The 24,691-nt window shown below is 44.2% G+C and overlaps 1 protein-coding gene across 1 annotated transcript in view; it reads left to right on the forward strand.

The window, feature by feature from the left end:
- The window catches only part of ARHGAP35 (Rho GTPase activating protein 35), a 125,450-nt gene that overhangs the window by 36,754 nt on the left and 64,005 nt on the right, over positions 1–24,691 (forward strand). The window contains exons 2-3 of the mRNA XM_047835419.1: positions 8,275–12,151; positions 23,778–23,922. Of these exons, the coding sequence (XP_047691375.1) occupies positions 8,468–12,151; positions 23,778–23,922 (3,829 nt within the window). The 5' untranslated portion in view covers positions 8,275–8,467. The remainder of the gene's footprint in view (positions 1–8,274; positions 12,152–23,777; positions 23,923–24,691) is intronic.

Raw genomic sequence — 24,691 nt, forward strand, 5'->3', positions numbered from 1 at the left:
TGGAATGGAAGAGAATCTTTCATAGCTGCTCTTTTAAAAATTAACTTTAGGCCACATTGTTTTGCAAACAGACATCTAAGATACCAGTGCTTTAAAACTGCTTTTGGTTTTTCTCACTGGGCCCTCTGGAGAGTGCTGTCCATTGAGTTTGCATAGGGCATAGTGAGAGCTGAATGCCGGTACATATCCAGTGTCCAAGAATAGCCCGTCTGTTGCATGAGATTACATGTTTCAAGACCAGATGGTTAAACACTTAAATCAGTCTTTCCAAAGATCCAGATGACCCATTTCAGAGATTTCCTGTAGCCAGAGCCCTGGGGATGTAGTGAGATTCCGTGGTTATGAGGAAATCCTCCCTCCTACATTAAACAGAAGTAGGTGTGTGTAGCCTGTAGTAGTGGGGCAACCTCCAGTACTCTTCTGGGCAAATATTTCCTCTTTGCTGCCTTTGTAAATCTATATTTTCTGCCCCCTTCCCCATTTTATTATTTTAATTTGCGTTAAACTGAATAGAAATAGAATTTGCCATATTCAAATGGAGCTTTCTTTCAAGTTAGGAGATCAGCTCCTTAGACTGATCGACTCCTTAGACGGTGTTAGTTTGTCAGACGAGGAGTTTAAAGTAGTAGTGTTCCCACTAATAAATAACGTTGGTGGGATCAAAGATTGTCATATTGGACTCTCACAAGTTAAAATAGTCTGTTCATAGTCTGAGTCCTTGCTGCCCTTCTCGCTTTCTACCGCCCATGAACACTGTTCCAGTCAGTCTGTCCCAAAACGTGTCCGGTGCTTTTCCGTTTTGGTCACCATTATTCTTGCCCTTTCACGTCTTTAGAACGCCTGGGTCATCCCTCCAAGCCCTGCCAGTCTTTTGTGTACCAATTCAAATTTCACTTCTGCTCTGACCCCTCGAGATCTGAATGATCTCCTCTTCCTCTGGATCCCAGGAAATGGTCTGTGCCCTTTTTTGTCTTGTGGTTAAGTTTTTGTTTTTGTTTTTGTTTTTCTAAGTAAAATATTGTATGTGAAGTAAATCAGAAGATTCTCATCAGCAAGGACAGTGCCCCATTTCTTCTTTGTTTCTTCACATTGTCTTAGCTTTCTAAGCAAGCGATTTGATTGATTCAGTTCTCAGGTCTAAAGATTAGAGACTATAGAGTAATAGAAAAATGGCTAACCCATCTGAAATATTGTGAAGGAAGGAAGAGAGACTTTACCTGCTGTCACTGGGGCCATCAAGTGGCTACCTTTCTCTTCTATTCAGTATCGGAGGCTGTTTTGTGCTTGTTGAGTTTGATGTAGTCGTTTCCTACGACACTCTTCATGTGGTAAAGAGATGAGCAGAATTAAGGGTATTGCTTCACATTCCAACAAAACTCAACAGAGGAAACGAAGGCTCCCTCTGTCAGTCAGGTTCATAAAGGTTATAATTCCCATGTATAGCTGAATAACCCTGTCACATCATTTGTGCACATCTCTAACTTTAAGGTTCTGTAAGTTTATCTGGATTTCACAGATAATTGAATTGGTTGAATGAGGACCTTGGACTTCACTTCTCACTTTTCTTCTGTGAGTTATGTAAAGTTTTTAAAGGAAAAACAAAAACCTTCAGAAAAGTCACTCTACATTTATTAATATAAAAATGGAAACCTTTGGGTTTTTAAAGACTATCTTGTTTCTAAATCATTTTATCTTATTTTATCATGATACATATGTACTCTTTTTTTAAATAAACTTTATTTTATTTATTTTTTTATTAAACATTTTGTAATGTTTATTTTTGAGAGAGAGAGAGAGAGAGAGAGAGAGCGCACAAGCGTGAGTGGGGGAGGGGCAGAGAGAAAGGGAGACACAGAATCCAAAGCAGGCTCCAGGCTCTGAGCTGTCAGCACAGAGCCCGACATGGGGCTCCAACTCCCCAACCACGAGATCATGACCCAAGCCAAAGCCTGACGCTTAACCCACTGAGCCGCCCAGGCGCCCCTGTATGTATTCCTTAATCCCTATCCCCTATTTCCCCTGTCCCCCACCCCCCACTTCCTTTCTGGTAATTTTCAGTTTGTTCTCTAGTTAGAGTCTGTTTCTTGGTTTCTCTCTCTCTTTTTTTTTCCTTTACTCTTTTGTTTCTTAAATTCCACATGAGTGAGATCATGTGGTGTTTGTCTTTCTCTGACTTATTTCGCTTAGCATTATAGCTCTATCCATGTTGTTGCAAATGGAAAATTTCATTCTTTTTTTATGACTAAATAATATTCCATTATATGTTTATACCACATCTTCTTTATTCATTCATCTATTGATGGACACTTGGGCTGTTTCCATAATTTGGGTATTGTTAATAATGCTGTGATAAACATGGGGTGCATGTATCCCTTGAATTAGTGTTTTTGTGTTTTTCAGTTAAGTGTTCAGTAGTGTGATTCCTAGATTATAGAGTAGTTCCATTTTTAATTTTTTGAAGAACCTCCATACTGTTTTCCACAGTAGCTATACCAGTTTGCATTCCCACTAACCGTATAAGAGGGTTTCTTTTTCTCCACATCCTTGCTAACACTGGTTTCTTGTGTTTTTGATTTTAGCCATTCTGACAGGTGTGAATTGATTCTCTCATTGAAAGACCATCTTGTGGGGCACCTGGGTGGCTCATTCGGTTGAATGTCTGACTTTGGCTCAGGTCATGATCTCATGGTTCATGGGTTTGAGTCCCACGTTAGGCTCTGTGCTGACAGCTCAGAGCCTGGAGCCTGCTTCAGATTCTCTGTCTCCCTCTCTCTCTCTGCCCCTCCCCTGTTCATGTTTTGTCTCTCTCTCTCTCTCTCTCTCTCTCAAAAATAAATAATTAAAAATTTTTTCTTTTAAAAAAAGACCATCTTGTTTAAGTTTGGTGGTTCAGTAGACCATAGAGTTGTGTTTTCTTCTTACTGGAGCTTTTATATTCCATCCTTCCTGGTTCATTTGGAAAATCTGTTCCTCTAGAAAATTCTCCTTTTGGAGTCTCTCTCACAAGAAAAATGTTTTCCAGTTAGATCCCCCCTTTTGCATTTCCTCTTTCCCATAGATAAGAGTCTTGTATCTACTTAATGCTGATCTTTTAACCAGCTGCTGATGGTATTCATAGCTTTGAAAACTTATTCAGAAATTTAAGGTGGTGAGAAGTATGAGGTATTAAGGAGGTTTAGAAAATGCTCTTTGCTTTGTTAGTTACAATGCATATTTCCATTCCCTTCCTCTATTGGGATTAAGAAAAATTATAGTACCAAGTATTCTACTTCCTTTTTGCTAGCAACTCCTTATGAAATTATTTCTTTACTTTATTATTGTGTAATATTATATAATTACCGTATAATATTATAGTATCGTTAGTTTGGTGTGGTATTCTATACGTGGTTGTTTGAAACCAAATGCATCTTCAGAATTTGACTATTCTCAGAGATAGAGACAGTAGTTTTGGTTATGGGTAATAGTGGTGGATCTGTGTCTTAGGGGACATTCCAGATCACAGAGCCCAGAAACATTTCCTCTTGGGGGTAAGACGGGAGGTGGGGGGGACGCGTGCTGATGGAGCTGTTGACAGTATGAACTTTAGCAGTCATAGGAGTGCTGGATCACAGTGGCATTTCTGTGTCCTTTGAAATGTGTACTATCTTGGGAATGTTGCCACTTCTTGCCCTAAGTTTTGTAGAGGTGTTAAAAAAGAAAACACCCCCCTACCTTCCAGTTGAGACACTGTTTGGGGAGCCGGTATAGTGGTTAAATAAGTCAAGTAAGTAACTCCGGAAGTCTGGTGGCTGGTTCTGAAAGAGCTCTCAGTTGTTTGCGTTATGTTGTAGTGCTGCATATATTTGTAACAAAAACTGAAGATGTTCCTGAAGTATTTTACTTTTCGAAAAAAAAATTTTCTTTAACATTTATTCATTTTTGAGATTGAGAGAGGCAGAGCATGAGCAGGAGAGGGTTAGAGAGAGACACACAGAATCTGAAGCAGGCTCCAGGCTCTGAGCTGTCAGCACAGAGCCCGATGCGGGGCTCGAACTCACAGACCGTGAGGTCACGACCTGCGCTGAAGTCGGACGCCCGACCGACTGAGCCACCCAGGTGCCCCTGAAGTATTTTCCTTTTTGAAGGAGTTGACTTGTGGTGTAAAACTACTAAATATTAGGGTTTAGTTTTTCTAATACAACTGGCTGTCTAAAACTTGAAGATAGAAGTCGTTTCAGTTTAAAGAATACTTTCTCCCCCTCTGCTGTAACTCTTCAGTTTTCAAAGGACTAATATTGGCAAATTAGTAGAATGGACATTTGGATTTTGCCGTTTGAGGAGTTTGGTGGCCCACTAAGAACACCGGTTCCTATCAGATGTAAACTAAAGATATTGCAAAGTCTCGGACATGCCCCATCTTCTACTTTCTCTTTCTTTGTGGCCTTAAGATCATTAAATTTAGTGACTCAGCTAATTTTTTTTAAATTCACCTCTTAGAAAAGTTGAACGTGTTTGTGACCAAGCACTTCGAGTTATTTCCTTTAAACCAAGTGTTTGCAGCGTTCTTAGATTTATAACAGTCTTTGTTTACCGTGTAATTCAGTCCAATTGAGGAACTAGTAAAACTGCATTATCCAGACATCAAAGACAGGCATGTAAGAAGAGTGTGCTTCTACCGGGGAACCTATTCGATTTCTACCAAGTGGAAAGTTACCAGGTGTCCCCAAATTAACCATTCCTTTGCCAGCTGATTCTCATTGTTTGGTAGCTTTTTTAGTGTAGTCAGCAGCATTCTGGGTTTAAAATATGAGTTGCTACATTCTTGAGGGTCGAGAGTTGTTGCTTTCTGTCTTTAGCGTCCTTCAGATAGCGGAGACGTTGACTTGCATGGGCGGCACAGAATATCATGCGCTGAAGAAACTGACCAAACAAGGTTTGGAGAATACATTTTAGCTTAGTTCAGAGTTGAGCTGCCGTCTCTATTTCTTGAGGTTCAAGAGCAGGTTTGGTGTTTTGTTTTCCTGGGATTTTTGTGAAGAGAGAGCTTATTCGACCCACTTTACAGAGAATAAGGGGGATGATTTGCCAGCTGCGTGCAGCAGTCACTTGAAGTGGGACCCTGTCACCAAGTTGCATTTCAGGATTGATCAAGTAGGCGGCCTTGAGTCCTGCCAGACTCTGGGATGGGGAATTGACGGAGAAGGGCTCTGTGACAGGAGCACCCCTGACTTACACTTTCATCAGCATTCCTATCTGAGGCTCTGTCAAACCTGAGTCTCCCAAGAGGTGGAAACAAAATTGTGTGTGTGTGTACTACAAGTAATAAGCAAAAGCACTGTGATTTCGTATGAATCTTTGCTATTTGGGTATTTCAGAGGATGTGTGTAAACATCTTACAATTTTACCTAAGGAAGCAGTCGCCTGGGGAAGTGGAGGATGGGGATCCATCTTTCACATGGATGTCTGCTTGTTTCTGCTGAAATCTGGACCTTGGCTTCTTTAGGAGCATGCCATTAGGTTATCTGGAGGTGATTGCTTATAATCATCGAGATTTCTGTCTTGACAATGGTCAAATCATTTTTACATACCACACGTAGGCACGTTTTGTTTCCACGGAGGGTTTGGCTTTCTCGGTTATCGAGGGAAGATAAGGGATGTTTGGGAAAGGTCTGTGACCTTTTGAGGTTATCATCATAGGGGACAACTTTCCTCTCTCATTCATCACCCCCTCTTCTTAGAATAAAGTATGGTGATGTGATTTCCTGTGGCATCTCTTAGGAGAAGGGCTCACAAAAATATATTCAGGTTGTGGAGATGCTGGATTCCTACCAGCCATGACCGAGATTCAAAAGAAAATTGTTCTCTTTATTTTATTTTATTTTTTTTAACGTTTATTTATTTTTGAGACAGAGAGAGACAGAGCATGAACGGAGGAGGGTCAGAGAGAGAGGGAGACACAGAATCTGAAACAGGCTCCGGGCTCCGAGCTGTCAGCACAGAGCCCGATGCGGGGCTCGAACTCACGGACCGCGAGATCGTGACCTGGCTGAAGTCGGACGCTTAACCGACTGAGCCACCCAGGCGCCCCTGTTCTCTTTATTTTAAACTGAGTTATCTCAGGGGACTGTTCATTTGGCTACATGTTCAGCCGTCGCGTGGTCATATTTGCACGTGTGAGTAGACGGCAGTGCAGTATAAGCAGTAGTAGCCGGAAGACCATTTATGTGGAGACAGACGAGGCCTATGTATTTGATTTCTGTTAACCAGGAGGTCGCTAAAGACATCGTAAGATACTATCATAACGTTGCATTACTTCACCTCTTCATACTTTAGGTCCTTTAAGGTGCCACTCTTCAGCCACGTTCTGTGGTTCCCCATAGCCTTCGGGAAAGACTGCAGACTCTTTGAAAGAGGTTTAATCTGATTTCTGCTTCTAATGCATCTCACCCATCCGCTCCCCACACATGACTCGAGGGGCCGTGCCTTTTTCTGCAGAGACGAGTCTCCGTGTTTCTTTCACCTACTTCAGGTTTCTCCTGAGGTGGAACTTCCTCCAGAAAGGCCTTCCTCAATCAAAACACTGGGTGTAATATGCCCTCATAGTCATTCCCTGACTCATTCCTTCAGTAAATCTTCGTGTCAAGCACCGTGTCATAGGCTGAGGATACAGAAGTAAACGAGAAGGGGTGGACCTTGTCCTCACGAAGCTTATTCTGTTCTCGTCAAGGAAACCACCCAATAGTCACACCTTTTTAAAAATGCTTTTTATTTGGAAACAATCACAAATTTATAGAAAGTTGCAAAAAAATTAAAATGGCACAAAGGAATATCTTATCCAGATTTACCTGTTGTTAACATTTTACCGCATGCGCATTCTTTCTTTCAACGTATATACATATTTTTTTCTGGACCAGTCACACACATTATGGTCTTTTCCCCCCAAATACTTCAGTGTGTATTTTATAAGAGTAGGCCTATTCGCTTACATGGTAGTTACCTTCCTAAATTTACATCGATCAAATACTTCTATATAATATTCCGTTCAGAGTCCAGTGTTGTTAAATGACTTAATAATGTCCTGTATTTCCCATTCTGATGCAGAATCCATTCTAGGTTCAAACAATTGCATTTAGTTATGATGTCTCTTTAGCTTCTCTTGATCTAGAATGTTTACATAGCCATTCTTTGTCTTTTATGACATGGATACTTTTTGAGAAGTATGGAGTGTGCACTACATCCCCCCGCCCAACCCCCATAATAGAATCTCGCTCGTCTTTTGTTTATCTGATGTTTCCTTGTGATTCGGTTGAGGGAATACATTCTAGGTCATCACACCGCTTAGTAATGTGTCCTCTTGGGGGTACCACATCTGGAGGCCCATGATGTCCTTCTGTCCCTCTTTGGTGGTGATAATTTTCATTACCCAAAGTGTTAACCCAGGGTACCTGGGTGGCTCAGTTGGTTAAGCGTCCGACTCGCAGTTCATTAGTTCAAGCCCCGCGTCGGATTCTGTGCTGACAGCCCGGAGCCTGGGACCTGCTTCGGATTCTGTGTCTCCCTCTCTCTCTCTGTTCCTCCCCCACTTGCACTCTGTCGCTCTTTCAAAAATAAATAAAGATTAAAAAAAAAATTTTAAAACAAAGTGTTAAGGCAGTTTCTTTACTGTATAATTAGTGGTTTTTGGTACCTCTTCCCTCTGCAGCTGATAAGTAGCATATCAGGAGGTACCTCAGGTCTGTGCAGATATCCTGATTCTCATCAAAATCTTCCCCCTAGATGGGGTATCAAGTGATGATTCTTGTCTGATCCAGTAGTATGAACTCAGGTTTCTGTTTTTGGCAGTGGGTTATAATCCATTACTGTCTTTAATTATTTTGGTGCTCAAATTGTTTCAGATTTGACCAGTGGGATCCCCTTCAAGTGGGCTCCTGTGTCTGTGAGGTGCCCTGTCATTTTTTCAAGCACTTCCTTTCCTGCACAATAGGATGTTCCAGGCTCTTCTTGTACTAACTCTGCTCTAACCCTGGTGTCAGCCATGTTTCCAAGAAGCCCTCAAAGTCTTGTTTTAACACTCAGCACAACTGCTTACTTGTATGTCTTCCTCTGTTAGAGGTATTGAGAGCACATAGATGTCAGTCTTACTCTTACATCTTCACTCAGCGTGAGGCCTGGCACATTTAGTGTTTAAGTATTTGTTGAACGAGAAAATTGATTTTTGCTATAGTTCAGCGACTAAAATCAGGTTCCAAAATTATGATGCTGATGGGTTTTCTTTCTCCTCCCGCCCCCGTCTAGGAAGAAATGTGTACTATCTGGCGATGAGAAGTGGTGAAAACTGACCTCGTGCTGGTGTACAAACACTATGGGACCTGACACTTTCACCTCGTGGGCAGCCGGCCCCCACTGATAATGTGGGGAAACCATCAGGTCCACTGGAAAACACTAATCTGATCTTGGAAGTGGCCGATTGTGGCAGGATGTGTCGACGATGATGATGGCAAGAAAGCAAGATGTCCGCATTCCCACCTACAACATCAGTGTGGTGGGATTGTCTGGGACCGAGAAGGAGAAGGGCCAGTGCGGCATTGGGAAGTCTTGCCTGTGCAACCGCTTCGTGCGCCCGAGTGCTGATGAGTTTCACTTGGACCATACCTCTGTCCTCAGCACCAGTGACTTTGGCGGGCGAGTGGTCAATAATGACCACTTTCTCTACTGGGGAGAAGTTAGCCGTTCCCTGGAGGATTGTGTGGAATGTAAGATGCACATTGTGGAGCAGACTGAGTTCATCGATGATCAGACTTTTCAACCTCATCGAAGCACGGCCCTGCAGCCCTATATCAAGAGAGCTGCTGCAACCAAGCTCGCATCAGCTGAAAAACTCATGTACTTTTGCACTGACCAGCTGGGGCTGGAGCAGGACTTTGAGCAGAAACAGATGCCAGATGGAAAGCTGCTGATTGATGGTTTTCTTCTTGGTATTGACGTTAGCAGGGGCATGAATAGGAACTTTGATGACCAGCTCAAGTTTGTGTCCAATCTCTACAATCAGCTTGCAAAAACAAAAAAGCCCATAGTGGTGGTCCTGACTAAGTGTGATGAGGGCGTTGAGCGGTACATTAGAGATGCACATACTTTTGCCTTAAGCAAAAAGAACCTCCAGGTTGTGGAGACCTCAGCAAGATCCAACGTAAACGTGGACTTGGCTTTCAGCACCTTAGTGCAACTCATTGATAAAAGTCGGGGAAAGACGAAAATCATTCCTTATTTTGAAGCTCTCAAGCAGCAGAGTCAGCAGATAGCTACAGCAAAAGACAAGTATGAGTGGCTGGTGAGTCGCATTGTGAAAAACCACAACGAGAATTGGCCGAGTGTCAGCCGAAAGATGCAGGCCTCTCCTGAGTACCAGGACTATGTCTACCTGGAAGGTACTCAGAAAGCCAAGAAGCTGTTTCTCCAGCACGTCCACCGCCTCAAGCACGAGCACATTGAGCGCAGGAGAAAGCTGTACCTCGCAGCCCTGCCGTTAGCCTTTGAAGCTCTTATACCCAATTTAGATGAAATAGACCACCTAAGCTGCATAAAAACCAAAAAGCTCTTGGAGACCAAGCCAGAATTCCTGAAGTGGTTTGTTGTGCTCGAAGAGACACCGTGGGATGCCACCAGCCACATTGACAACATGGAGAATGAGCGGATTCCCTTTGACTTGATGGATACCGTCCCTGCCGAGCAGCTGTACGAGGCCCACTTAGAGAAGCTGCGGAACGAGAGGAAAAGAGCTGAGATGAGAAGGGCATTTAAAGAAAACCTGGAGACCTCTCCCTTCATAACTCCCGGAAAGCCTTGGGAAGAGGCCCGTAGTTTTATTATGAACGAAGATTTCTACCAGTGGCTGGAAGAATCCGTATACATGGATATTTATGGCAAACACCAAAAGCAAATTATAGACAGAGCAAAGGAAGAGTTTCAGGAACTGCTTTTGGAATATTCAGAGTTGTTTTATGAGCTGGAGCTGGATGCTAAGCCCAGCAAGGAGAAGATGGGTGTCATTCAGGATGTTCTGGGGGAGGAACAGCGATTTAAAGCATTACAGAAGCTCCAAGCGGAGCGTGATGCCCTTATCCTGAAGCACATTCATTTTGTGTATCACCCAACCAAGGAAACGTGCCCTAGCTGCCCAGCTTGTGTGGATGCTAAGATCGAGCACTTGATTAGTTCTCGGTTTATCCGACCATCTGACCGGAATCAGAAAAATTCACTGTCTGACCCCAACATTGATAGGATCAACTTGGTTATCTTAGGCAAAGATGGCCTCGCACGTGAGTTGGCCAATGAGATTCGAGCTCTCTGTACAAATGATGATAAGTATGTGATAGATGGTAAAATGTATGAGCTTTCCCTGAGGCCGATAGAAGGGAATGTCAGGCTTCCTGTGAACTCTTTCCAAACGCCAACATTTCAGCCCCACGGCTGCCTCTGCCTTTACAATTCAAAGGAATCTCTATCCTATGTGGTGGAGAGTATAGAGAAGAGTAGAGAGTCCACACTTGGCAGGCGAGATAACCATTTAGCCCATCTTCCCCTGACGTTGATCTTAGTTAACAAGAGAGGAGACACCAGTGGAGAGACCCTGCATAGCCTAATACAACAAGGTCAGCAGATTGCTAGCAAACTTCAGTGTGTCTTTCTCGACCCTGCTTCTGCTGGCATCGGTTATGGACGCAACATTAATGAAAAGCAAATCAGTCAAGTTTTGAAGGGACTCCTGGACTCCAAGCGTAACTTAAACCTGGTCAGTTCTACTGCTAGCATCAAAGATCTGGTTGACGTTGACCTGCGAATTGTCATGTGTCTGATGTGTGGAGATCCTTTCAGTGCAGATGACATACTCTATCCTGTCCTTCAGTCCCAGACCTGTAAGTCTTCCCATTGTGGAAGCAACAACTCTGTTTTACTTGAACTACCGATCGGACTCCACAAGAAGCGCATTGAGCTGTCTATTCTTTCGTACCATTCCTCATTTAGCATCAGAAAAAGCCGGTTGGTCCATGGGTACATTGTTTTTTATTCAGCCAAACGTAAGGCCTCCTTGGCTATGTTACGTGCCTTTCTTTGTGAAGTGCAGGATATTATCCCCATTCAGTTGGTCGCACTCACTGACGGCGCTGTAGATGTCCTGGACAATGACTTAAGTCGGGAACAGCTGACCGAAGGGGAGGAGATTGCTCAAGAGATTGACGGGAGGTTCACAAGCATCCCTTGTAGCCAACCCCAGCACAAACTTGAGATCTTCCACCCATTTTTTAAGGATGTGGTGGATAAAAAGAACATAATCGAGGCTACTCATATGTACGATAACGCTGCCGAGGCCTGTAGCACCACGGAAGAGGTGTTTAACTCCCCCCGAGCGGGCTCTCCACTCTGCAACTCCAACCTGCAGGATTCAGAAGAGGATATCGAGCCCCCTTCTTATAGCTTGTTTCGAGAAGACACGTCACTGCCCTCTCTGTCCAAAGACCATTCTAAGCTCTCTATGGAACTGGAGGGAAATGATGGGCTGTCGTTCATCATGAGCAATTTTGAGAGTAAACTGAACAACAAAGTACCTCCACCAGTCAAACCAAAGCCTCCTGTCCATTTTGAAATCACAAAGGGGGATCTGTCTTATTTAGACCAAGGCCATAGAGATGGGCAGAGGAAGTCTGTGTCTTCTAGCACCTGGCTACCTCCGGATGGGTTTGATCCTTCTGATTATGCTGAACCCATGGATGCTGTGGTCAAGCCAAGGAACGAAGAAGAAAACATATATTCAGTGCCCCATGACAGCACCCAAGGCAAAATCATCACCATTCGGAATATCAACAAAGCCCAGTCCAACGGCAGTGGCAACGGTTCCGACAGTGAAATGGACACCAGCTCTCTAGAGCGAGGCCGCAAGGTGTCCATCGTGAGCAAGCCCGTGCTGTACAGGACGAGATGCAGCCGGTTAGGAAGGTTTGCTAGTTATCGAACCAGCTTCAGTGTGGGGAGCGATGATGAGCTAGGGCCCATTCGGAAAAAAGAGGAGGATCAGGCATCTCAAGGTTATAAAGGGGACAATGCCGTCATTCCATATGAAACAGACGAAGACCCAAGGAGGAGGAATATTCTTCGCAGTCTACGGAGGAACACTAAGGTAAGACACCAGTTTAGGAATGAATCATAGGAGTGGCTTGCACAGTGTCTGGGTGAGAGCTGACTGATGATGACGATGATGATGATTTTTCAAGGACAGCTTATTCTGGTTAAAAAAAAATTGGTCGGTGTGTGCATTTACTCTCTGACTTGGTGTAAAAAAGTAGGCAGTGTCTCAGATTGCTACCACTGGCAGCTCTGGAGTAGTAAGGACCTTGGATAGACAGCCTGAGTTTGAGTTGTCCTTGTCCAGAACAAGAGTTAGGTAATTCCAAAATGAGCAGATCGTGTAGAACTTGTCGGTGTCCTGACAGGTAGCCAAGCCAGTGACGATATGCTTGCTCTTCCTTTATGTGAACACCAGAATCTAAAATTGCATGCTCAGTCTCTGACTGCTAGACAAACATTTCATCCGTATGCCTCTTAAAAGCTCCTTTTTCCCCTCACTGACCCGTAAGGTTGCTGCATCTTAGATTAGGAAAAATTGGATGATTATTTTGTTTGCATATGCGAATGAGTGAAGGGTCTTTACGTAAGTGAAAAGTAAGAAGTTACTTGCCACTGTGAGTTATAAACCTGTCCCATATTTGTGAGATTGGAGTGCCCTCCAGCTGCATTATTTTAAGTGAGTTGCTGTGACGGCTTCAGGTTTTATTTAGGGACCAAAGCAGGATGGGGAGAAGAGAAAGAAAGTAAACCGCATGTGTTATGAGTGTCAGGCCTGCCATCAGATGGAGAGGAAACAGCAGCAGGTGAATCTTCTTTATCTTGTTTCGAATTGTGGTTTACAAAGTAGAGTGCCCTGTCCCCTTGGGCTTAAGATTTGAGATAGAAAAGGTATTTCCCAGATTTTTCTTTTTTCCCCCCCATTTAGAGCAGAGGGAAACACTCTGTTTTTTCAAAGAAAGACATCTTGGTGAGACAGGACAATAAAAGTGTGTTATATGCTAGCCCACGACCAGCCTTGTGACGTACAGAATGAGGATTTCTCTGAATTGAAAGCTTTTCCTCCTCTCCCTACCGTGAAGCAGCAGAGAACAAAGTCACTTGTCTGAAAACATTTCGGGGAACTTTGGAAGAAAGGATGCCAAAAACTTATGTTATTACAAGACGTACCAAATCAGAAGGATCTAGAGTTGACAATTCTGTCGTAAAGTAAGTACTACCCGGAGGCTAGTTCTGCAGCTCTTACTGGTTAGGAGGGCCCTTGCAGGTGGAGGAACATGGTTCCATGGCCCTCACAGGGAGCGCACCTTCACTTTGTGTTCCCTCATAGCATACACAGTGGTTCCCAGTCACCATTGGCTGGAGTTTCCAGAATTTCCTCACCTGTGTAATTTTAGAAAGGGCAAGGCAGCATTGCTGTGTGTTCTGTCCTCCCCTTCCCACCCCACCCCCCGCCTGCCCCGAACAGAACATTAATAAATATCATAGGCATTCTCCTATTTGATTTCCCCTTGTTTTTTCTCTTGGATTCCTTCATCTGCCTTCAGTATTTTGTCCTCCAAGGGTTAGTAATGGGCAGACCCATTGAAAACCTTTCGTATTTATGAAGTCTGAAGTTAGCCTCACCTGCCTCCCAGTATTTCCTCAAAGCTCTCCTGTTTAATGATCCTGGAATCCAAACATTTTAACGTTTTGACTTTCTTCTCTTCCTCCTCCACTCCTGATGAAGACTGTTACCAGAATAGCTTATCTGAATGCTGGCAGTCTTAATTTGTGGGGGTGTTTGCACACCTGGGAATTAGGATTAGGAAGGTGGCATAATAGCACACTGAGTTGTAACTGATCTTCTGACTTCTGACTACATTTTTAACACTTGTTGAAGATAATGTTTTTAAGACACATTCCCAAACAGACTGTGCTTTAAAGAGCGCACACGTTAGGCTCAGCCGAAGACGGCCGGGGACCCTGTTTTTAAAGAGCACTTCCTAACCTAGAACTTCCTTACCCTGGGTTGCTGGGTCAGCATGCAAGAAGTGATTAACTTCCCGTCTTAGTTATGCGGGCCACACCTCTTCAAGTCAAATAAAAATGACACCTCTGGCCCAAGAGCCATAGCGTGCCAGAAGCCAGTTCAGGAGTATCCTTTGGAAAGTGTGAGTAAAAGGTGAAACTGTCTTTTCCTGCCTCGGAAAATGGTGCTTTGAAATGAGTGTAGTTGCTTTGTCACCCTAATCCAGAGATCAGCCTTCATTCTCTTCCCCGTTCGTTCGGGCAAACCTCCTATTAAAATTGCTGCCTTAAGAAAGCAGACTGACACTTGTCTTACTGGAAAAGCAAGATACCATAGGACAGAGAATGCCAAGCCAACCCCTACGTGGGGGATTTGGCTTCTGATTTTTATTGGCGTGACAAGGCAGTACAGTATTTATTTGACGTGCGGGGAGAGCCAGTCGGTCATGGAAGATACAGTTAGTACCTCCCGGGTGCCAGAATGCTAGACACCGCTGGGGAAATGGCACGGATCCTTCTTGCCCAGACCGTGGCTCCCAGTGGAGGCAGAGAGACCTCCACAACTACTGGAAATAGGTGGTGTGCCCAGGGGGCGCTGTGTGGAGGCAGAGTGGAAATCCCACCGCTGGGGGCGGTGAAGGTAGTGTAGCGTGTGTAGTGATTAGGAGCTCGGGATCGAGGGCCTAAAGCCAAATCCCGACTCCTCCGCTTCCTCACTGGGACTTGGGGCGCGTGATTCACCTGCCATATCCCTTCGGCAGGAAGGGAGAACATAGTGGCACCTTCCTCATGTGGTGGTGAGAAACGGAATGAGGTTTTGCACGTGAAACACTCAGCATACTGCATCTCGGACAGGTGTTAGGTATGGCAGTGTTATTTAACTAGACCTTGAAGAGTGGGTAGAACCGAAGAAGTGGCAGAGGTGAGGAACAGCTTGAAGGTGAAAATGTGCATGTCGTATTCAAGGAGAGGAGAGTGCTGGTCTGGTCTAGCCGAGGGCTTGAGGGACCAACATCGTCCCTCCCTTTTGTGTAAGTTTTAACCCTGTGTGTTACTCAGCTGCTTTCTCAGCACTTGCCCTAGCAACAGCCCTAACAACAACAACAAAAAGCTGTGCTCTGGGTACCGATGTGATGTGGAGAAGGAGAAATTGCTCAGCTTCCCTTGGCCGATTTGCTAGATTAGCTCTTTACTGTAAAATTGGAGTTGGAGTGAGGGAATCGCTTTCATTTCTGTTAATGAAAGTGAAGACTGTAAGGCTGACTGTCATTCTGGGTCCTTTTCCCAGCTGAACCATTTAGCAACCCACCCTCATAGTGGGAGCCTTCCGCACTCAGCTGAATGAAATTGAAAATCTACGATTGCACTTCAGTGGGGCCCATGAATAGACGCTTTGTCTGTAAAGAGTTGGTGTTGCACATGGTCTCTGTCTCACAGTATCATGCGTTTGCAAAGATGAGATCAGGACCGGCAGGGTCTTATTTTAAAACCAAAAAAAAAAAAACAAAAAAAACAAAAACAAAACCAAAAAAAAGAAACCACAGGCTGGGAGTCTTGGTCCACAAAATGTGCCTTTTGGGCAAGCTCAAGTTGCTGAATTTAGTGTGTTTGACCATGGATTTAAAGACAAGACATTATTGGCTATTCACCCTTCTATCTGATGTGCTCTTATCTTTGTGTTTAAAAAAAAAAAGACAACAGAATGATAAAGAAAATCTTTCACTCACTGTAGCTACCACATGACAAGACAACCTATTGAAAAAGCAAACCAATTCAATCACGCATTGTTTGGTCTATAAGGCACCAAGTAACCAGTTTGACAGTTTGTGTCCCCCCCCAGTGAATTGGCTTATTTCATTGGATTCAGTGAATCGGCTGGTTGTTGGGGCTTTGTGTGGACACAGCTCTCATTTTGTGAGGCCTAGAACGGAGTTAAAGTTTCTAGTGTGAATAAAAACCAGCTGGGGAATTGGACAGCTAGCTCCCTAGGGAGGGATGTTGCATTTTGACAGACAAGCTAAATGGTATGAAATATGAGCTCTTTGTAACCTGCTCGGGAAAGACTCTCAGTGTGTGCTTCAGAAAAGGCTAGGCCTACTCAATGTGCTGTGAGGCCAAATAAATACCATAGCCTTAAAGATGGGGTGGGGGGGGCCTACTTGACCTTGGATTTTCTGATTCCTGAAAGAATTGCATCTTTTAAGAGAAGGATTTTTGCTCCAAAGCATGTGCTCATTCATTCATTTTGGGAAGGAAACCTCCAGTTCAGTGCACGGACGCTTAGTGAGCAGTGGTACCCCTGGCTTTGTGCTGCGGGCGCTGCGCGTGGTGGTGTGTTTATCTAGCTTACCGTCAAGGGATGGCGGATTTTAAATATGCGCTGACATGTATTTTGAATACTGTCACAGAGGAGCTACAGGGTGCTAAGGGATTGTAGAGCAAGGAGTTTTAACCTCAGCGAGGGTCCGGTAAAGCTCCCTAAGGCAACAGTGTGTAAATGGAGACTTACAGAGTGAGGCGGACAAAGGCAGTGAGGGTGGAGGTTTTCTGGGGAGAGCTCTTGAGAAAACAGCGTGGAACTTGGAGCTGGGGGAAAGAAAGAAAAAATAAAAAACAACACGTGGAAGAAACCTAGAGTGGTTGCTGTGGAGAGTGAAGGGGAAGCAGGCTGGGGATGGCAGGGTTGCGAATACCGTGGGGTTTCATCCTTCCCCGGAGGTACCGAACGCTTGCTGTGCACCAGGTGCGGCACCAGCCCTTTTCCCGTTGCCGCCGCCCGTGTTGGTGTAGTTTTCTAAATGGAGGAGCTGAGATTTTTGAACCCGCTCTTCTGACTTCCGCTTCCAACGGGTCGGTAGAGTCCAGCCCGCAAGAAAGATGGTAATCTTCAATAGCCAGGCACACATTTGGACCACTCAATCAGTCTAGTAATTTGTTCATTTCAGACAAAGGACTGTGATTATTATCTAAAAAAATCCATTTCCCTACACTACCCCCTAAGAATGGCCTGGTGCTATTTGTTTCTGGCTTCAGAGTCTAGTTGAGTAGAGGACAAAAAAGGCATGGGGACACTGAAATAGCGACTGGAACTTTGAGAAATTGTTTTGAGCTGGTGTCATGCGTTTTCTCAGTTTATTTTAAGCCCAAAGAACTGCTGTAGTGTGTTTTTGGTGACAAAAATAGACCATCTTTAACTATGGGCCTTAGCTTATAGCACACCTGTTCTTAAAAAAAAAAAAAAAAATGACAATGGGCAACCCATATCTAGTTTTCAAAGAGCAGAGAATTGCTCTGATCATCACTGAACCAGCTTGTTCTCATCCACCACCTAGTGATACTGAAATATCTTTTTAGGACCCAAATTATTTCAGCAGGAGTCAAGAATCACCTCTGCTTCCATAGAGAAAGGTCTTCTGAATGCATTTTATCCAGTATTTGAGAAGAGGCAAGCAGATTAAAAACTGACCTGTAACTCTGGGAAGTCCGAATTCAGTGAGTGTTGGATCAGGCAGGGTGTTTGTAGAAAAAACTTTCCTGGGACTAGTGGACCCTCCTTCCTAGTTAGCCCGCTGTTGCACTGGCCGTTCAGTCTGAGACAGCAGCAGGGGCTGACCCAGATTTGCTAGACTTCATGCCTTTCTAGAGCAGCAGGCTGTGGTCTCGCTTGATTTGGGGCCTGTGAAGGGATGGCACATGTCTTTTCCCATCCTGGGAGAGGATTAGGGATGCTAGGAAGGCAGAGACTTTATGCTGCTTCCTTTCCCAACCCTAAAAAAAGATGCCCCGAGACAGTGGGTGACCTGGCTGTAATACTAACTGGCAGCGTGAAGGAGACCAAGTCTAATAAGCGTTTGTGCTTTCATAACAGACTTTGCCAATGAGAACAGATCCACCCTCAGGTTTTCTCTTAAACTTGGGCTTAGATTTTTTTCAGAGCCAGAAGAGGGAGCACCAGTTAACCAAGAATACATTTGGGGCACGAGTGAGTAACGTAATTGAAAAGGTTCTTTTGAAGCTCTGTTGGAAATAAGAACGAATCATTACTCATCAGAAAGCTGTAATGTTGAATATAGAATGCAAGAGGTGCTCTGGGGGAAACCTGTAGTCACGTTGTGTATGGAATCTTTTGGTTTTTGTTAAGACTCCTCCCAGTTTCCCTTAATCCAGAGTCAGCCAGTACACTGCTTGGCAAATCGTGGCGAGAGGGGAGGGCCTCTCGAGGGCTTTGCTAATATCACTCTTGGGAGGGAGAACTGTTCTCATTCAGAGGGCACTATCCCTGTCCCAGACTACATTCTGTCTATGGCATTCCTCCTTTAAAAAAAAAAAAGAGAGAATCCAGCAACCTGCATTCTGTTTTTTATTTCCTTCATTAGATAGGTTACCAAGCATTTAAAAGACTGCTAGGTGGTACAACTGTGGTGATCATATGTTCTGACTTTAAAATCTGGTTAAATAATTTGACATGTATTAAAGGTATTTTATAGAGACCAGGAGAGAATATTTGAAGTTGTCAGCTCAAAATCGCTAAATAGCTGTACCTGCTATTCCCACAGAAGATAGAATGTTCTTTATCCAGAAGGAATGGCTGAGCTCTCCTTTGGAGCCATGGGAGACTCTTTTCCTTTGTGGCTCAGTTCTTACTGAGCCTGATGTCTAGATCAGCTTTGCTTGCCAGGGATATATCTTTCTTTTACCAGTTAGATTGTAAGTTCGTTGAGGGGGATAGAGGACTTTGGTCCTGGGATTAGCCCTGCTGCTAGTTTGCTCTGTGACCTTGGGCATAATTCGTTAAAAAACAAAAATGCTAAGATCCTTACTGAGTTAAGTAGGGTAACAGTCACATGTGTACATAAATGACTGTCCTTTATCCAGTGGCCACACAGTGACATAGGGAATTCATTACCTCATCTAGTTTTTAAAAGGGAGTCTGGGACGGTAGTGCCAGTATAAGACCTTCTGAGCCTCACCTCCTCCATCCGCGGAAAAGGAGCACAATTTAGGAGAAGAAAAACTTCTGTACATACAGAGATAGTCCTCATCTCAGCTAAACTTGAAAAAATATAAAGAAATATTGGCCCTGTGCACTATTGGAAACTGTTTTTGTTCAGGAAATTTATGGAGTGCCTACTGCATATCAGGCCCTGGAACCCACTCATCTTGCAGCCTGATAGAAAGGGCCCTTCTGTCAGTCGCTTCTCATTCTTCACATGGCATTCGAACCTTTTTCTTGTCCCGGTGGACTCCAGAGGGACCCCCGTCGGCTTACAGATGTCTTCCTACTCCACCAGAGTTGGGAGTTTCCCTTTATGCTCTTTTCTTGTTTCGAAAGCCAGGGGCCAGTGGGAAATTCCAACCACCGTCTCTTCGCAGTGCCGTCCTGGCAGAAACTATTGGTTCGTTTCTTTGTTTCCTTTGCCACCTGGGTATTATCAAGACCAAGAATCGGGCCTGTTTTTAAGGAAACTGAAGTAAAGAACAATGCACTGTGTTGCTCGTTCAAAAAATAGATCCATGCAAAAGAACAAGATGAAGGTGGTTCAAACTGACCCGGTCCTTGGTTTTTGTCATTTCATCATAGAGTTCACGTAGGGGAAAAAGGGGCTTTGGTGTTTATAGATCACTAGCCTCTGGAGCCTGGCTCTCTCAGTGCTGGGTGTGACTCTCTCAGAGCTTGATTTCTCACCTGTGAAATGGTGCTAATAACCCTTACCCTGAAGATGGTTGTAAGGTTTCAGGTAATTGTGCAAAGTACCTAGCAGTGGCCTGCACATGGCCACTCCAGATTAATCACTGGTTTCCATTTTTGACCCAATAAGACTCTAAACTTAGAGGCACAGATGTGTAGATTATTCTCAGGGCTTGGTCTCCTCTGGCTAGATGCTTTTTTTCAATTCAGCCTGCTCTGTGAGTGCCCTCGAAAGAAGATTGATGTTGGGATGGTGTTACTTTCTCCTCTCCAAGAGCCTGCTGCTTGGAGGGCCCCAGGGACTCCATAATGAGCGACCCACGTCTGACCGGGGACTGAGACAGCTGGCAGGCCACTCACAAGAGTGGCGTTTCCATCTGACATGTGCCCAGTAACCCTTCAGGTGCCTGATGTGTTGTTTGTCATACCGACAATCTGGCCCACCTCTTAGTGTGTACCACAAAGTCTGATTTCCTTACTAGAAAGGTTTAGAATTCGTTGTGCAAGAATCCCCGTCCTAATTTTGTGACACCCTACAGAGCCTTCACTTACTTCTAGGAGGTGTTTTGACATTCGATAAACCAGGGTTTGTTTAAATCTGAGAGGGAGAATCCATGTCATTTAGTAACGGGAGTTGATCCTGTTGTTAAAGCTTACTCTCCATTTCTGCATTTTGTAAGTTGAAGCACTGAACTCGGGTCTTGGATTCTTTGGGACGAGAGGCATAAGGGCAGTATCCAATTTAGTCTTTCATCGAATGGCAGAATCTCCTTGACAGTGGTGTAGCAGAGGTATGTAGTTTGCAGCCTGTGCTTGGAATATTTATACAGAGCAGTCCCTTCCTTTTTAAACACCTGGGGATTTTGTTTTTTAAATTTCTCTTTATATTTAAGGCCAAAATTGCCTGTGTTCTCTTCGTATCTCTTTCAGCATAACCCTTTGGAATCATATAAAATAATCTCTCTTTCCAAGAGATAGTCCTGTAGCTGTATGAAATAGTTGTCATAATGCGCCATTCCTTCCTTTTCCAGCTTAAAGATCCCTGGTATTTTATGTGAGTGGGCCTCTATTACCTTAGAAACTCTCCAGATTGTCGGTGTACCCTTAATCATTTATTCAGCTATCCATTTATTCATTCTGCCTCTCCCAGGACCTTTCAGGGAAGGGCCGTGAACCATAGTGGTTAAGAGAGCAAGCTTTGTAGTCAAAACTGACTTGGGCAAGTAACTGAATTTTTCTACGACTCCGCTTCATCTGTAAAATGGAGTTATTAACCCCACACCCTTGGAGCTGTTGTGAGTCTGGAATGAAATAATACATCTAAGGAACTTAAGCAAGGGTCCAGTACATAGTATTCAGTTGATAGATGGTAAAGTTTCTAGTTAACTTAGATTGTTAGAACACACCTCATCATCTTGTTCTGGTATTGAGAAGGTGGAGGAAGGAAGTATAAGATTAAAATTGATCGTTTACTAGAACTATGGTTAGAAGGCTTGGTAGGGGCGTCTGGGTGTCTCAGTTGGTTAAGCGTCCGACTCTCAGTTTCAGCTCAGGTCATGATCTCATGGTTTGTGAGTTCAAGCCCCACATCGGCTCTGCGCTGACAGTGCAGAGCCTGCTTGAGATTTTCTCTCTCTCTCTCTCTCTCTCTCTCTCTCTCTCTCTCTCTCTGTCTCTCTCTGCCCCTCCGCTGCTTGTTCTCTCTCTCTCAAAATAAATGAAAATATAAAAATAAAAGTAAACTTAATTTAAGAAAAAGAAGGCCTTGTGGTGATTAGAAAAAAAGTTCCATTTTTTTATTCCTTAACAATTTATTTGGAAGCATCAGTTTTATTGAAGAACAATACTGTTGTCAGTTTTGACAGGGAAATTCTGCAAGACTGAGACTGATAAAAAGAATGTCGCTGAAATCCAGGTGGTCTTCCTTGTATATTCAGAATCTGTAGCTAATAATTTAAACTGTATGGCATTTTTAAGGGAGAGCATCGCTTGACTCATGGTTATTCGGTTGCCACAATGTGTGACAACAGAAGCACTCGCCCCTCTCTTTCCTCGAATTACTGGATGGCTACTGTGTGGCTAGGCACTGAGCCAGGTCACCCACATTTCACCCTCAAGACCACCTTGTGAGGAGGCCCTGTCCCTGAGATGCTAATAAGTCACTTACCCAGAGTCACAGGACTTGTCTGTCAGGATTCAGACCCAGGTCTGCTAAGATTTCAGATCTTAAATTCTTTATGTTATACTTCATATAAATAGAAGATGTCAGGGAGAGAGTCTAGATTGGTTAAATTATCTCGTGTAAAGATACATCATGAATCACTCATTTGCTTTTCCTTACTTCTTTGGTAAAAAGTCCAGGTCCGAGCCTGTTTGCCTCTGGCAGGCAGTCTGGAAGGGGAAGGAACAGTGGCCACTCCCTGCAACCTGAGAGGCGGTGTGGCTGCATTTATGAGGAGTGGGGCAGGGGCAGGGGTGAGCCTCGTGGAGCCTCTGTGGTTCTTCTCTGGAACGCCAAGATCCATTCGCATGGCGGTACAGTCTTCCAGACTGACCCAGTTAGCAGGCTCTGTGTAGAGTGGATGGTCTTTGCCTTTTGGTGGTCATTGCAGGTAATGTCAACCAGCTTAGAGATGGGCTTGTGCCTTCTTTCGTGTACGTTTTCTTCTCAGTTGTTCTTTTTCTTTGGTACTTGTTTGCACAGGAAGTCCTCTGAGAATCTCAGACTAAACAGGAAGCGATTTGTTCCCATATAAATAGAGGTACCAGAAGGAACGAAGATGGGCAGGAAGAGGAATGTGAATGGTTGACCCTGGCTAGTTAGTTGTCCCTCCAGTGGATTTTATGCAAAGATCCCTAAATACTTTCAAGTTTATAGGTTGCGTATATTTGTAATAAATCTGCCCTCTAAATTCATCTCGTTAACTTGGACATGAAACCGAATTGCCGGAGCTACACCTGGGTCCATTTGCCTTGCTCCTGTTTGGTTACCCTTTTCCTTAGTAGATATTTTAACAGAAGTCCAGAATTTCAGGTACGTTTTTGTCACTTTTAGGAAATTTACCGTTTGTTCAGAGCATTTTTTCCTCATGTGAGCTTCAAAATAAAAGGATTGAATAATTTTGGAGCAGAATATCTCAGAAAGGTCTATGAGCCTGAGCTTTGGAGACAGACCCTCCTGGGTTTGAATCTCAGCACTATGACTTACTAGTTGTGTGACTTAGGCACGTGGGACATTTTTCCTTGATTCAACGGAATGTCGTGAGGTTTAAAAGAAGTAATATTTGGGACCTGGCTTGGTACACGGTGAGCTCTCAAGTGGTTGCCGCTGCCGCTGCCGCTGCTCCTGCTCCGGAGGAAGGGGGCTGCTGGGAAAGAAGAGACAAGTATTACCTTCTTTGTCATGTTTGCTCAGTTGGTTTTACCCTTTCCTGATTCGATAGCCATTGAGAATTAACCCCGGGCTAATGTATGGAAGGGAATTCTCATTTGGAGCTTTCAGCCGTAGCGGAACACATGCTCTATTTCTTTTCTGGAAAGAGGAAATTACTCATTCTCCATTCCATCTTTTATCTTTTTAAAGATTTTAGCCGTCTTGAGTGTATGACATTCATTATCCATGTGGGATGTTTGGAAAACTTCCTGTTTACTCCAGGGCACCCCTGATAAAGGATGTGGATAGCCATCTCGTTGTTATTAACTCAGCATGGCCTGCTTCTTCTAAACACCTTTGTGTTGATAATGCAGTCTCACACTCAGGGTGTGACTGTGTGTCAACTGGCTGGCATCTTGTGTGATATTTGGAGGCTGGAAAATACAGAATTAGTGAGATGAGCAAATGGATCTCTATCCTGCTTGGAGTCTTCCCAGCAGTTTCCACACCACTGTGGATTCCCTTCTGGAAGCTTTAGCTGATGTTTAAGTTGCATGTTGATATTCACTTTGTTTTTGTTTTATGCTTTCTTTTCTCTTTCCTATACAGAAACCAAAGCCCAAACCCCGGCCGTCCATCACAAAGGCAACCTGGGAGAGTAACTATTTTGGGGTGCCCTTGACAACTGTCGTGACTCCAGAGAAGCCCATCCCCGTGTTTATTGAGAGATGTATTGAGTACATTGAAGCCACAGGTAAGAGTGTTGTTACCTCAGAGCTGATCATGGCTTTCACTGTCTACGGGCTACTTTCTGGCGAGCTGAGCCATCTGGAGACTCTGGGATCAGCTCTCCTTAAGTGTGAGATGCTTTCTGAGAAGGAGCTGAGCAGTCTGGACAGCTGTCAGACTTATGGGTCTCCATCTGCGTGTAGTTTTGCGGCTGTTGTACAGGATCCGTGAGACCTTTCCGTGCACCAGGCAGCGTGTTTTCAGGCCTGCAGCTGTGGCTGGTTAGGTGCTTTCGCTGTGCTCCCTCAGCTCCCTGTCAGAGCACCCACCCTGTTTGTCTGTGGCCTCGACGATCTGCCAGCCGCTTGAGGGCGGGGAAAGGGGCGTGTTACCATCGTGTCCGCAGCCCTGTCCTGGGCACAAATGGTAATAAACTTTGGCTTAATAAAACGAAGGAGTAGTCGTGACTGTTGCAGACCTTGGCCTTTGATCAGGCGCCTGGGATTCATTATTGATAGAATTTTTTCCCTGGGGTGAAAAAAGCCCAGCTAGGATCCTTGGATATCTTCTGGTCAGGCAGCTGTATTTCAACTCCACTGACAACTTGGTGTTACTGCAAAGAACAACTGTCTTAATGTTTTCTGCATCGTTCTCGAAGTGACAAATTTGTGCCTGTATTGAAAACATTTATTTGTTCATTAAGTGTTCTCCTAACGTGTCTCTTTGGCCTCCCTTTTGCCATTGTGTCCCTTGGTTTGGTTTTCTCCTGGATGCTCTCAGAGCTGATGAGCTTT

Source organism: Prionailurus viverrinus, chromosome E2 (genome assembly GCF_022837055.1).
Source record: "Prionailurus viverrinus isolate Anna chromosome E2, UM_Priviv_1.0, whole genome shotgun sequence".
Taxonomy (NCBI): Eukaryota; Metazoa; Chordata; class Mammalia; order Carnivora; family Felidae; genus Prionailurus; species Prionailurus viverrinus.